Source organism: Callionymus lyra, chromosome 4 (genome assembly GCF_982586985.1).
Source record: "Callionymus lyra chromosome 4, fCalLyr1.hap1.1, whole genome shotgun sequence".
NCBI lineage: Eukaryota > Metazoa > Chordata > Actinopteri > Syngnathiformes > Callionymidae > Callionymus > Callionymus lyra.
This window is the reverse complement of record NC_141821.1, coordinates 3,564,161-3,577,561: the sequence shown is the minus strand read 5'-3', so window position 1 is coordinate 3,577,561 and position 13,401 is coordinate 3,564,161. Positions and strand designations below refer to the sequence as shown.

General features: G+C 41.4%; 1 protein-coding gene across 3 annotated transcripts in view; it reads right to left on the bottom strand.

Annotated features, from left to right (window-relative positions):
- LOC148080571 (uncharacterized) overlaps positions 1-13,401 on the bottom strand; it is an 85,530-nt gene that overhangs the window by 3,693 nt on the left and 68,436 nt on the right. Inside the window, exon 1 of one of the 3 annotated variants that reach the window (XM_087788486.1) lies at positions 5,490-5,575. The exons of the other annotated variants lie outside the window; for them this stretch is intronic. Coding sequence (XP_087644612.1) covers positions 5,490-5,508 — 19 coding nt within the window. The 5' untranslated portion in view covers positions 5,509-5,575. Of the gene's footprint in view, positions 1-5,489; positions 5,576-13,401 lie in introns of those variants that run through there. 3 annotated transcript variants of the gene reach the window in all.

Below are 13,401 nucleotides of genomic sequence, written 5' to 3'. Positions count from 1 at the left end.
TGTCCACTTCTACTCCTTTTTCTGGTCACGACATGGCCAAGGAAAAGCGGTTTTGTCTGGAAGAGATGGCATTTACATCTAAGGTCAAGTGGGCCAGGTGCAGTCTCTCAAACACAGCTTCCAGGTCTTTTTCTTAAGTCTTGGAGAAAATAATGATGTCATCTAACTAAACAAAGCAACACTTTCCCTGTAGTCCTCTCAATACATACTCGATCAGCAGCTAAAGGTGGCTCCGGCGTTCATCAGTCCAAATTGGCACTTGCCATACCTGCCAATAGACACTTTTTAAGTCTAATGAACTAAAGTATCTGGCTCCATGTAACGACTCCAAAACTTCATGGACCAAGGGAAAGTCGTGCCTTTCTTGAGGGACCAAACCGAAGTCCACTTCTTCAGCAATGGCTTGACTACCTCAGCTTGTGAATTCAAAAACTTATTTCTGGGAGAGGTTCCCTCTTGGCCAAGTACAAGTGAATTGCCGCCCGGGTTGGTTACCAGTGCAGTGATTCCCTTTCCTTTAAGATCAATTTATATTCTCCCCCCCCCCAGTAGGCTGTACTTCTGCAGGTGGAGCTTTAAAACAATCTGACTTGCGCACATAAAATCATAATGGCATGCAGAGCTGGTCATCGTCGAGCACATGGATGGCCACTGCAACTCTAGAATCCTGCAGGTCCGAAATCAGGATGGCCATAACAAATCCGGATATTTCACTCCGGCCCAAAGACTCTTCTGCACCTTTAATACAGTTTCACAAGGAACTACCCATCAATGAGTGAGTGCTACCTGATTCTAGGACTGCATCCCACTGAGCGCCCCTAATACGGACAGGAACAATTAATAAATAGGGCTTTACTGAAACCGCCCCACCTTCAGCCCCAGCACCCCTAGATTGGTCTGGTTCTGGCCGATCTTTTAGGTGCATTCAAGGAACCTGTTAGTTGAACTCGATTCCAGTAGTCCTTTGAATGAGCTTGGATGGGGTTACAGGCATTTTGGATCCTGCTCACAATCTCCTTCTCGCATCTCTGGTCTCCATTTTAGGAAAAGTGCTCGGTGGTCGTACACAACGTCTCTGAGACACTGAGAAGGAATTTGGACATTTGAGCGGAGCTGTTCCTCAATATCTCCCTGGCAGACGGTGGGCAGAAAAGCCTCCAAAAAAGCAGTTTTGAAGCTGACCCAGTCAATGATTTTGTTTCTGTCCGCTAGCCACCAACTACATGCAGGACCCTTTAGGACAGATTTGAGTGTACCGACAAGTTCTAGCTCACTCAATTGCCTCAAAGCAGCGTCAAAGAATTCTCACATTGGTCTATAAAATCACGGCCTCCATGAGTTTTTATTAAGGCTGGATTTTAATTAATTTTTCATCAATATGTCACGCCTTATCAAGATGGTTTTGTCAAGATGCTCTAGCTTGGCATCAATATAAGCTCGAGCACCTGCAGCCACAGCATCTAGGGAATCTCTCAGACCCTCCTCACGACCTAGAGCACTGTCCAATTTTTCCCCTCAGGCGGTTTTCCATTGCATCACATCTTTCATACAATTGTTGAATTTGTCCTTGATGGAGAGGGAGCTTGTCTTGGTCGTCGGATGCAGTAGGTTGTCCAGGGCTATCTAAATATAAAGACTCAGGACAACTGGACAGCTCCTCAAGTCCTGCCTGCTGTCTAACTGTAAAATGGCGGAAACAGTCCTTTTCTACTGGCCTTACGTCCATGTCTAAAGACGAAATACATAATTTTTTGATAATGATAAGAATTTCTAAAAAAGAGATTATTGTATTTTTAGAGATGATATACAATGTTCACAATACTCCATATGATCACCTTTAGCCCTGAAACAAATTTACAAATTCTTGATTTTTGCTGATTGGCAGCATTTATTTAATGAAAACAAAACACCTACAAAGCCGATTTAAAAGGAAACCAAAATATATTTTACTTAATCAGGCTGATGCTCCTAAGCTTTGGAACAATCTCTGTGTTTGATGATCTACTGACTCCTTCAAGATACATCTGTGTTTGATGATCTACTGACTCCTTCAAGAAACATCTCTGTGTTTGATGATCTACTGACTCCTTCAAGAAACATCTGTGTTTGATGATCTACTGACTCCTTCAAGAAACATCTGTGTTTGATGATCTACTGACTCCTTCAAGAAACATATCTGTGTTTGATGATCTACTGACTCCTTCAAGAAACATCTGTGTTTGATGATCTACTGACTCCTTCAAGAAACATCTGTGTTTGATGATATACTGACTCCTTCAAGAAACATCTGTGTTTGATGATCTACTGACTCCTTCAAGAAACATCTGTGTTTGATGATCTACTGACTCCTTCAAGAAACATCTGTGTTTGATGATCTACTGACTCCTTCATGAAACATCTGTGTTTGATGATCTACTGACTCCTTCAAGAAACATCTGTGTTTGATGATCTACTGACTCCTTCAAGAAACATCTGTGTTTGATGATCTACTGACTCCTTCAAGAAACATCTGTGTTTGATGATCTACTGACTCCTTCAAGAAACATCTGTGTTTGATGATCTACTGACTCCTTCAAGAAACATCTGTGTTTGATGATCTACTGACTCCTTCAAGAAACATCTGTGTTTGATGATCTACTGACTCCTTCAAGAAACATCTGTGTTTGATGATCTACTGACTCCTTCAAGAAACATCTGTGTTTGATGATCTACTGACTCCTTCAAGAAACATCTCTGTGTTTGATGATCTACTGACTCCTTCAAGAAACATCTGTGTTTGATGATCTACTGACTCCTTCAAGAAACATCTGTGTTTGATGATCTACTGACTCCTTCATGAAACATCTGTGTTTGATGATCTACTGACTCCTTCAAGAAACATCTGTGTTTGATGATCTACTGACTCCTTCAAGAAACATCTGTGTTTGATGATCTACTGACTCCTTCAAGAAACATCTGTGTTTGATGATCTACTGACTCCTTCAAGAAACATCTGTGTTTGATGATCTACTGACTCCTTCAAGAAACATCTGTGTTTGATGATCTACTGACTCCTTCAAGAAACATCTGTGTTTGATGATCTACTGACTCCTTCAAGGAACATCTGTGTTTGATGATCTACTGACTCCTTCATGAAACATCTTAAGACTTCACAAAGCTGTTTTTCCCCTGCTTCAGCCCCCTCCCCCCAACTGTTCTCACCTCCAAGCCACCTTTCTCCCCCCCAACAAGCCCTACTGCCTCAGCTGCCCAACCCCCCACAGCCACCTCTCTCTGTTACATCTGAACAGGTGAGGAGAGAATTAAGGCGACTGAAGATCAGGAAAGCTGCTGGACCAGATGGACTCAGCCCCAGACTGCTCAGGGACTGTGCTGATCAACTTTGTGAGCTGGTCACACACATCTTCAACCTGAGCCTCAAACTGGAGAAGGTCCCGGTCCAGTGGAAGACCTCCTGTCATGTTTTTTGACTTCTCAAGTGCTTTCAACACCATCCAGCCAGTGCTGCTAAGGAAGAAGATGGAGGACGCAGGAGTTGGGACACAGCTGGCAGCATGGACGATGGACTACCTCACCAACAGGCTGCAGTATGTGAGGCTGCAGGACTGCAGGTCTGAGGTGACCATCTGCAGCACCAGGGTGCCTCAAGGGACAGTGCTGTCACCTTTTCTTTTTTCCCTCTACACGGCGGACTTTACCTATGACTCCAGCAGCTGTCACCTCCAGAAGTTTTCCGACGACTCGGCCATTGTGGGCTGCGTGTCTGGGGGGGGCGAGCTGGAGTACAGGTCAGTCATCAAGGACTTTGTTGACTGGTGTGAGAGCAACTGCCTTTGCTTAAACACCGGTAAGACAAGGGAGATGGTGATTGACTTCAGGAAAAAGTCCCCACCACATCAACCGGTGAGCATCCAGGGCTCGGACATTGAGCTGGTGGACAGCTTCAAATACCTGGGTGTTCACCTCAACAATAAACTGAACTGGTCCACACACATCAACGCCTTGTATAAGAAGGGCCGAAGTCGCCTCCACCTCCTGGGGAGACTGAGGTCCTTCGGAGTGTGCAGACCACTTTTAAGGACCTTTTATGACTCCGTGGTAGCCTCTGCTATCCACTACGCTGTGGTCTGCTGGGGAGCAGCAGCACGGACCGGGACAGGAAGAGACTCAACAGGCTGGTCACGAGGGCCGGCTCTGTCCTGGGCCGCTCGCTGGACTCGGTGGAGGAGGTGGGAGAGAGGAGGACACTCTCCAGACTATCCTCCATCAGGGACAACGCTCTCCACCCACTGCACCTGACCGTGGAGGAGCAGCTCCTTCAGTGGCTCAGGCACCCCCAGTGTAGGACGGAGCGTTATAGAAGGTCCTTCATCCCAACTGGTGTCAGGATATTTAACTCTCTACTTTAAATATCCTGATGCTAATCCGTAGTGTGTTTTTCTTCTTGTGTGCTTTTTATCTTATTTTTTTCCGTTTTTTATTCTATTCTATTTTATTTTGTTAATAGTGTCAAATTTCTAATTTTATAAATAATTTGTATATTCTTAAGATCGTTTTTATTTTGTACTATATCTTTTATTATTTCTTTTTTCCTTGCACTTTATTTTTTTCAACTGCGCTGTTGTGAAAGTGTGTTTCCCCTCTGGGGATGAATAAAGCTTTTCTATTCTATTCTATTCTAAGACACTTTTATTTGTGCAGGCTTTTCCTTGAATTAAATTACTTACTTACTGAATATCTAATTCTCAATAAAACAACAAAAAGTGCTCCAAAACAGAGGGATGAATGAATGTGTATTTTAACTCTCTTAGTGGCGTGACGTGTCACACAAGTGGTCATAATGTTTTGCCTGATCAAGAATAATATGGTTTAATAGCAATAACATGTGAATTAACGTTTACAGGACGAAACCACTTCTGTTGTAAAATAGTAATACACAACTTAAACACCCGCGATCAACCCAAAGACAAGATACCCCGCGATTGAAGTTACAATGTTCTTGACCAGGAAGAATCCGAAAAAGGCAACGATCAGTGAGTCCTGCGAGTCCACATGAAAACAAACCCCACACGGTGAGGCGCAGGTCGACCTGTCGTGAAGTCGCGTCTCCAGGCGAGCATTCACAGCATCAAGAATAGATGAAACAGGAAACAAACTTCTCATCAGAGTTCCTTTAAGCTCTAGGATACACAGTGGCTGGTGAGGCGTGATCTCCTTCCTCATGTCCACCATAATCTCCTTTGTCTTGTCGGTGAACTATTTCATTTTCAAAATGGAGAACTATTTCACGTAGAAAGTGAATTTTCCCAACAATGAAGAAAAGCTGTTGTATGTTTTAGGATGAACAGCGGATTAAGATGCTATTTTCACTTCTTACATTTGTTAGTCTGACGCCATGATATCATGATCCACACTGCGTCATATTAATGACGTACACAACGTATGAACAATGTCATTATTCCACCTTGAATAGAAATATAAGTGTGTACCTGGATTCATGGTCTCCATCTCCTGCAGGATTGTCCTCCGTTTGGAGCTGCTTCGGTGTGTTCTGGTGGAAGAAAATGGAGGAGAGTGAAGATCCTTTGTTAACGACTACGTCACGTGGTTTTCTTCTTCTGACGTCGTTGAGAGTCTTGAGTTTACACTGTTGCCCACTTGCGGCTGAAATGTGAACTTCAACACAGTCAAGAGTATTCAGACGGTGAGAGACGGAAACCTTTTAAATTAGAATCCCATTGAAGAATAAATTAACTTTAAATTAGTTAAACAAATATAATTATTTAAAAGGATATAAAAGTATGAATCACAGACCAAAATGTTCACAGGAGCAGGAACCCTCTGTAACAAATGGTTTAAGCAGTAGGATGATGACAGGATGACATCAGAAGCAGAGGTGATGAGTTTAGTGACAGACGTTGACAGTAAAGAACCTTTGATGTGTTCAATCAGTTTCTTCAGATTCAGGTAGAAAGTCTTTATTCTCCTGCCGTGACATGTTTTGTCTGATACTGACCTCTAGCGGCCAAAATAGAAACAGACGAATTCTCAAGATAAATATATATCATGAGTTGTTTCGTGTGTGAATGGTTGTCTGTCTTTGTATGCCATGCGACGGACTGGCGTCTTGTCCAGGGTGTCCCCTGGTGATTAGGGATAAAGCGGTAGAAAATGAAATGAAAATGAAATGAGTTGTTTGTTACTGTTGAACAGAAACATGTGTCTCACCTCTCAGACTTAACATGTTGAGAAGTTCACATCCGAGACAATAATGATCAAACAGTAAGTTTGTAGTTAAACTGGTGGATATTCAATTATTCATAAACTTAAAAATATGTTTTTCGTTCACCAATCTGATTTTTATTAGGACCACATGATTGTTTCTTACCACATGTGTCTATCAGATAATTTAATGTAAAGTTTAAATTCATGTTTTTATTGTGTTTCTTATGATCCTGTAGACTGGCAGTAGCTTCATCAGGAAGACCAGACTTTCCTCAGTCCAGCTACATCATCGAGCTCCTCCCGAGGGTCCCCAAGGCATTCCCAGACCACCACAGTCTCTCTAGCACAACCTGGGTGTGCCCCAGTGGTTCATCCTGGAGGCATCCTGATCAGATGTTCACCTCAACTGACTCCTCTCAACGTGGAAAAGAACCGGTTCTACTCCGAGCCTCTCCACTATGACCATGATTCTCACCCAGTCTCTAGGACAGAGTCCAGCCACCCTTACAGGAAAAAAAACGCTTGTACCCACGATCTTGTTCTTTCTGTCACTACTGTTTGTGACCATCTTGAGGTCTTATATGTTTAGTGAAATGCTTCATGTTGTTTTGCTGTTAACTGAAAGACCAAAGTTCTGGTTTATGACTGGTGTATGCAGACTTCCCCCACATCCACACATGGCCAGTGAGCCAAAATGACCACAGAGGAACCGTTATCACCAGATGACTTTTCAGAGTATTAAATTACTTTTTCTTGTTCAATAACATATTTTCAGGTAAAGAGACGCCAAAGAAGGAAGTCATATAATAATAATAATAATAATAATAATCTCTATTTATATAGCGCCTTTCTAGACCAGATATATTTCCAAATATAAAAGTGTTTTGATGTTTATATGCTGTCTGAACATACATCTCAATATTGTGTTTTCATAACATGTAATGTATGATATCATTCTGATCCTTAGAAAGAGGTGGGAAAGTTATGATAAGTTAGCATTTTATGTGAGCCTCAGATCTTTCAATAAAGTCAAACAAAATAAGTTTAAAAGTCAATTCGAAGGAGGAGAGAAAAACCAAAGGACAGAGGGGGGGGACCATCTCTAGCCAATGTGGGGGTGAGGAATCAGATGTCACCCACCAATCAGGAGCACGAGTGGATGGCTTTAAAGAGGACTGCATGATTCAAATCACTGTCTTTCCTCTTATCTCTTGACTCTCTGGACACTTTACGCTGGACTCTCGGGGTCTCATCCCCTTCTCTCTTTACCCCCGTTCCTGACTCCTGACCCCCCCCCCCCCCCCCCCCCACTTCTGCAACAAGGTGCGGCACGTCTCCCCAGCCGCAGTACCTTCTCATGACGCAAGCAAGCTGCACGCGACCCAGCAGCCAGCCAAGCAAGCCTTAAGACTTGTGAACCCTTGCACTGAGTAAAGATACGTCTCTGGTTGGTAACGCCAACACGGTCAAGGAAGATCTTTGCCAGCCTGCAACAAAGAACCAGAGCCGGACCCAAGAAGACCCGACATCGCTGGATCCAGGGCCTTCATTCGTGCTTCTCCTGCTGCTGCTCATCCTGCTCATCCTCCTCACCTCAACCTCCTCGTCATCATCACGACTTCCTCTCTCCTGAAACTGTAACATTGTCACTCTTGCGTTGATTGATGTGTTGGGATTTTTCTAATTGATCAGAGGCAGCAAGATTAGCTTAAGATAAGTCGTAAAGCTTTCCCAGAAGTTGACAATTATCAAAGCCTTCCAGTCCGTTCCTTCCTGAGTAGTTAATATTGTTCCTTCCATGATATCAAAGCAAGCATCATCGTTCCATTCCATTGTTCTTAACTGTTCTCACTTTTCTCTTTGTTTTTTTCAATAAATCCTATAAAGTACGTCAGTTGCCTTTGCAATTTTTCATATTTTTGTATAATCAATTTAAGAGCCTCTTACTCAGTAACTTCAATTAATGAGATTGATTCAAACTAGTGTTTCATAATTAATTAATAAGGCCAATTAGTTAATTATTATCCACGTAAATTTAATAGTTTCCATTGGACTAGAATACAAGGGTGGTGCTCTTTTCTTCAGGTAATTTACCCTAGAGGCCATTTTAAAGTTAAATTGAACTTGAAAATAATTATTTTTTTTATAAGGCATATTACATTACTACATATGATTGACATATTTAAATGGAGGCAGGGAAAGGGATGAATTATCTACGCTGAATTCCAGATTTATTTGGATGTACAAAGGAAACATGCTTGGATTTGCTCGTGTTGTGGAAGGATGGGCCCCAAGAGGTGAAAAGACCACAGAATCAACTGGATGGGTTGGTTCTTTCTTTAAGAAATCAAAAGACTCAAATTCATGAGGTCATTATTTTCTTCAATTAGAATTTCAGTTAAATTTTATTTTAAGTGTCAAAGTTATTTCAAGAACTTTTTAGTTTAAGTAAGACTATAATGGAGAAAAGAAAAACAGATTCAGCAACTAAACAATGAGTATAGTGGGTTCCACAGCAGATGGGTTTGAAAACTGATTGCCCTGGCTTAAACTACTGAGTACACAGTCTCTCGATAAGATATATGTTTTCCTCCCGTCGATCGGATTTTCTTTTGAGGTTACTGTTATATCTCCATCCCAGTTTCGCAAGTCTTAAATTTTGTTACTCCAATGGTCTCCCTAAAACACAAGCTTCGAACAAATGTATTACCGTCAAGGTCAGAGGTGGATTACTTTTCAGTCCAGTATCAGACATTTTAGCTTAAAACTTAAATTCATCCTTCACACATGCAACAGACAATATTAAACAATTTTATTAATGTAAAATGGGGTTAAGTAAATGTTATAAACATACTTTATTTCTACACGTTTCCTTCACTATTATTCTGCAATGGAACCACTGAGATGTGTCTCTTCAAACTCTCACTCCGAGTGAAAGATGACAAGAACAATGACCAAAGTGTGAGCAGATGATTTTCTCACTAATGAACGCTCATGTGTTTCTTCAGAGCCCCACTCTGTTTAAAAGTTTTATCACACTGAGAGCAGGTAAAAGGTTTTACTCCTGTGTGACTTCTCATGTGTTTTCTCAAAGGACCTACACATGCATAACATTTACCACACTGCGAGCAGATGAAAGGTTTTTCTCCAGTGTGAATTATCACGTGTTTGTTCAAACACCCTCTCTGAATAAATGATTTACTACACTGAGAGCAGGTATATGGTTTTTCTCCAGTATGAATTTGCATGTGTTCACTCAGGCTTTGTTAACGTGAAAAGCATATACCACACTGCGAGCAGATGAATTCGAGACTTCTGCACAAATAAATGTGTTCTTATTCAGTTTAAGGTATGTTCAAATTGTCGTTACCATTAGTCTCACAGTTATTATTCAATTAAAGTTGGATATTTTTAGTAAATAATTTGTCAGAGAAGTTTAAGGTTTCTTTAGTTGTATTGTTTTTGCTTTGTATACGAACTATCTTTGTCTTTAGAAATTTGTGATTAACTAAAGATTCTGTTTGTTCTACTACTTAGTTTATTAATTAAATGGTCAATTTAGTTTTATAAATGTGATCAAATAAGAAATTAATAACTAAGTTCTTAGTCTTTAAATATGGTTTTAAAAAAAGTCTTAGTGTTATCAATTAATTCTCAATTATAGTCAAAATGTTTTCCTTCTGAATTCAAGGAATTGAATTTGGAGTTGACCTAAATAATGGATAAACTTGTACTATTAATTTATTGGCACGCATAGTCCGTCAATGAGTTAGCTGTTTGTTTGAAAATAATCTAATTATTTAGTTATTTATTCGATTCATTTCTCGAACATATATTTTCTTTTTTATTTGTATCACTGAGCTTTCTTTAAATAAGACCTTATAATAAAAAATGTTTCTCTTAGTGTTGTTAGTGCACACTGTTTCGAATGTTTAAATTCCACTAGACACACTATTTTTAGACTTTGGTCTTAGGACAACAGGTGAAGCTTTTAAGCTGAATTGAGGTGAAATAAACGTGTAAAAATCAGCAATTCAATTTCAAAACACCTACAGAACAAGCACAAGCTATTTGTGAAATGGGGATAAGCAACAAAAAGGAAATAAATTGTGTATATGACACAATAACAAACTAATCAAAGTAGATAAGCATTAGCAGTTAATCCAGCACTGAACTTTAGCACTGCTACAACTTTACGACATTAGCTTAACTACTGCACAACCACACCTCACACCTAGTTGCCTGGATAAGCGACTACCTGACCGGCCGACCCCAGTATGTGAGACTGGGGGAATGCAGGTCTGACACGATGGTCAGCAACACGGGGGTGCCACAGGGAACTGTGCTCTCTCCTGTCTTGTTCTCCCTGTACACGTCTGACTTTCAGCACAACTCAGAGCTCTGCCATGTGCAGAGATTTGCGGATGACACAGCCATTGTTGGCTGTATCAAGAGCGGAAAGGAGGACGAGTACAGGGAGCTCATCCAGGACTTTGTCAAATGGTGTGACAACAATCATCTGCTCCTAAACACCACCAAGACCAGGGAGATGGTTGTGGATTTCCGGAGATCCAGGGTGCACCCAGAACCAGTTCTCATCAAGGGGGACTGTGTGGAGGTGGTGCACACCTACAAATACCTGGGAGTACAGCTGGATGACAGGCTGGACTGGACCACCAACACATATGCTCTGTGCAAGAAAGGACAGAGTCGCTTGAACTTCCTTAGAAGGCTGGCATCCTTCAACGTCTGCAGGAAGCTGCTACAGACCTTCTACCAGTCTGTGGTAGCGAGTGCCCTCCTGTACTCAGTGGTGTGCTGGGGGGGCAGTCTAAAGAAGAAGGATGCTTCACGCCTGGACAAACTAATAAGGAAGGCAGGCTCTGTTGTAGGCACAGAACTGGACAGTATGACATCCATAGCTGAGCGACGCTCCCTCAACAGGCCTGTCCATCATAGACAATCCACAGCATCCCCTTCACAGCACCATAGACAGACAGAGGAGCAGCTTCAGTGACAGACTGCAGTCAATGTCATGCTCCACTGAAAGACTGAGGAGATCATTCCTCCCCCATGCCATCAGACTCTTCAACCTTTTTAACGTTTTATATACTTTTTGAATATTTTTATTTTATTCTATTTTGTTTTTTTCCCTTTTTATACATATGTTTCCGTATATTTTAGACTGTACATAACTTGCATGCCTCTGTGTTCTATCTCTTTGTAACATTTTCTGGAGCTGCGGAACCGTGAATTTCTCTAAGGAGATGAATAAAGTATCTATCTATCTATCTATCTATCTATCTATCTATCTATCTATCTATCTATCTATCTATCTATCTATCTATCTATCTATCTATCTATCTATCTATCTATCTATCTATCTATCTATCTATCTATCTATCTATCTATCTATCTATCTATCTATCTATCTATCTATCTATCTATCTATCTATCTATCTATCTATCTATCTATCTAACCAATAACATTCAACAGATGCAACTATGCACAGAATAACTACTGGCTTATCATTGACCAACACAGCAAGATGGTTGCACACCCCAGCGTAGCATCAGCATGAACTGCAACAACAACAAATATCTTTCGCCAAGGCTAAGATTTTAGTAACAAAAGCAGAGACTGTCCAATCGTCAGATTAGCACAGTTCAAATGGTTTAGTAAAAAAATTTGGCACTATGGCATACAATGCTAAACAACCAAAAGTAGTTGAACTATTATTAGTGAAACAGCCAAAATCATCGAATCATGGCAGATTAGTACATTAAGAATATGTAGCAACTTTACAGTAGGACAGTTTGCAGGGACCACAGTGAAGACGGCTTGGCGGCAGGAAACACTGACATCGTGTCTCCTGCTCCTCAAATCACGCCTGTCTTCTGTGAAGCTGACAGCATTGCTGAGATTTTTCTTTGACAAAATTAAATTGATCAAAGAGAAAAACTCTCACCCTTTGTTTGGAACCCCTACTGTATCTGAGCCCCTCTCCTCCTCTTGGTCTTCCTTCACTGCTGTATCTTTGGGTGATATTTCGGCACTATTGAACAAGATGAAACCCTCCTCTTGCTCAGATGACGTCCTTCCTTGTAGACTCTTCATCAAAGTGTTTGATATAATTGGCCCCTGGGTTACCAATATGGTGAACCTCTCCCTTTCCACAGGGGTTTTTCCCAATGCATTTAAACATGCCATTGATGAGCCTCTGCTCAAAAAGCCAGGCTTAGACCCAACTGACCTCAGTAATTTCAGGCCTATTTCTAAGCTCCCTTTCTTGTCCAAGATCTTGGAGAAGTGGGTGTCTGAGCAGCTGTTCCTGGATCAGAGCGACATCCATGAGAGGTTTCAGTCTGGCTTCCGTAAACATCGCTCTACGGAGACAGCTTTATTGAAAGTGTCCAGTGACATCATGATGTCGGCTGACTCGGGTCAATTCACTGTTCTGGTTCTCTTGGATCTGTCCTCAGCCTTTGACACAGTTGATCACCAGATCCTGCTGAGAAGACTGAGGGATAAAGTGCGACTGTCTGGGTCTGTGTTAGAATTGTTCTAATCATATCTTTCTTGGTGCAGTTTTAGTGTATTTTGATCCAACTGAGCCCAAGAGGCTGAACAGCTTAGTCAATAGTTTGCTAGAAATCAAACAATAAGTGAAAACACTTTACAGCTAAATGTGGACAAAACTGAAACTCTGGTGATTGCTCCTGATGATAAGGTTCCAGGGTTGAGTCAGTACTTGGGTGACTTTCAAGTCTTTCAAACTGAGACTGAGAAACCTGGGTGTTGTATTTGATAAAGACATGTCTCTTGTACGACACTCCAGAAACCCGCTCAAGTAGAAGAACTCACATTTCTCCGATCCTTAGAACTCTTCACTGGCTTCCAGTTTCTTTCATAATTAACTTTAAAATTCTGGTTCTTACCTTCAGATCTATTCATGGTCAGGCTCCTCCTTACATCACTGATCTGATCCAGCCTTACACCCCAGCTCGGGCTCTGAGGTCTGTGGATCAGAATCTACAGATGGTTCTTCGCACACGGTTTAGGACCAGAGGAGAGAAATCCTTCAAGGCTGTTGCCCCTAAGCTTTGGAATGATCTCTCTCTCTCTTTGCGCTTGATGGATCTACTGACCCCTTCAAGAAACATCTGTGTTTGATG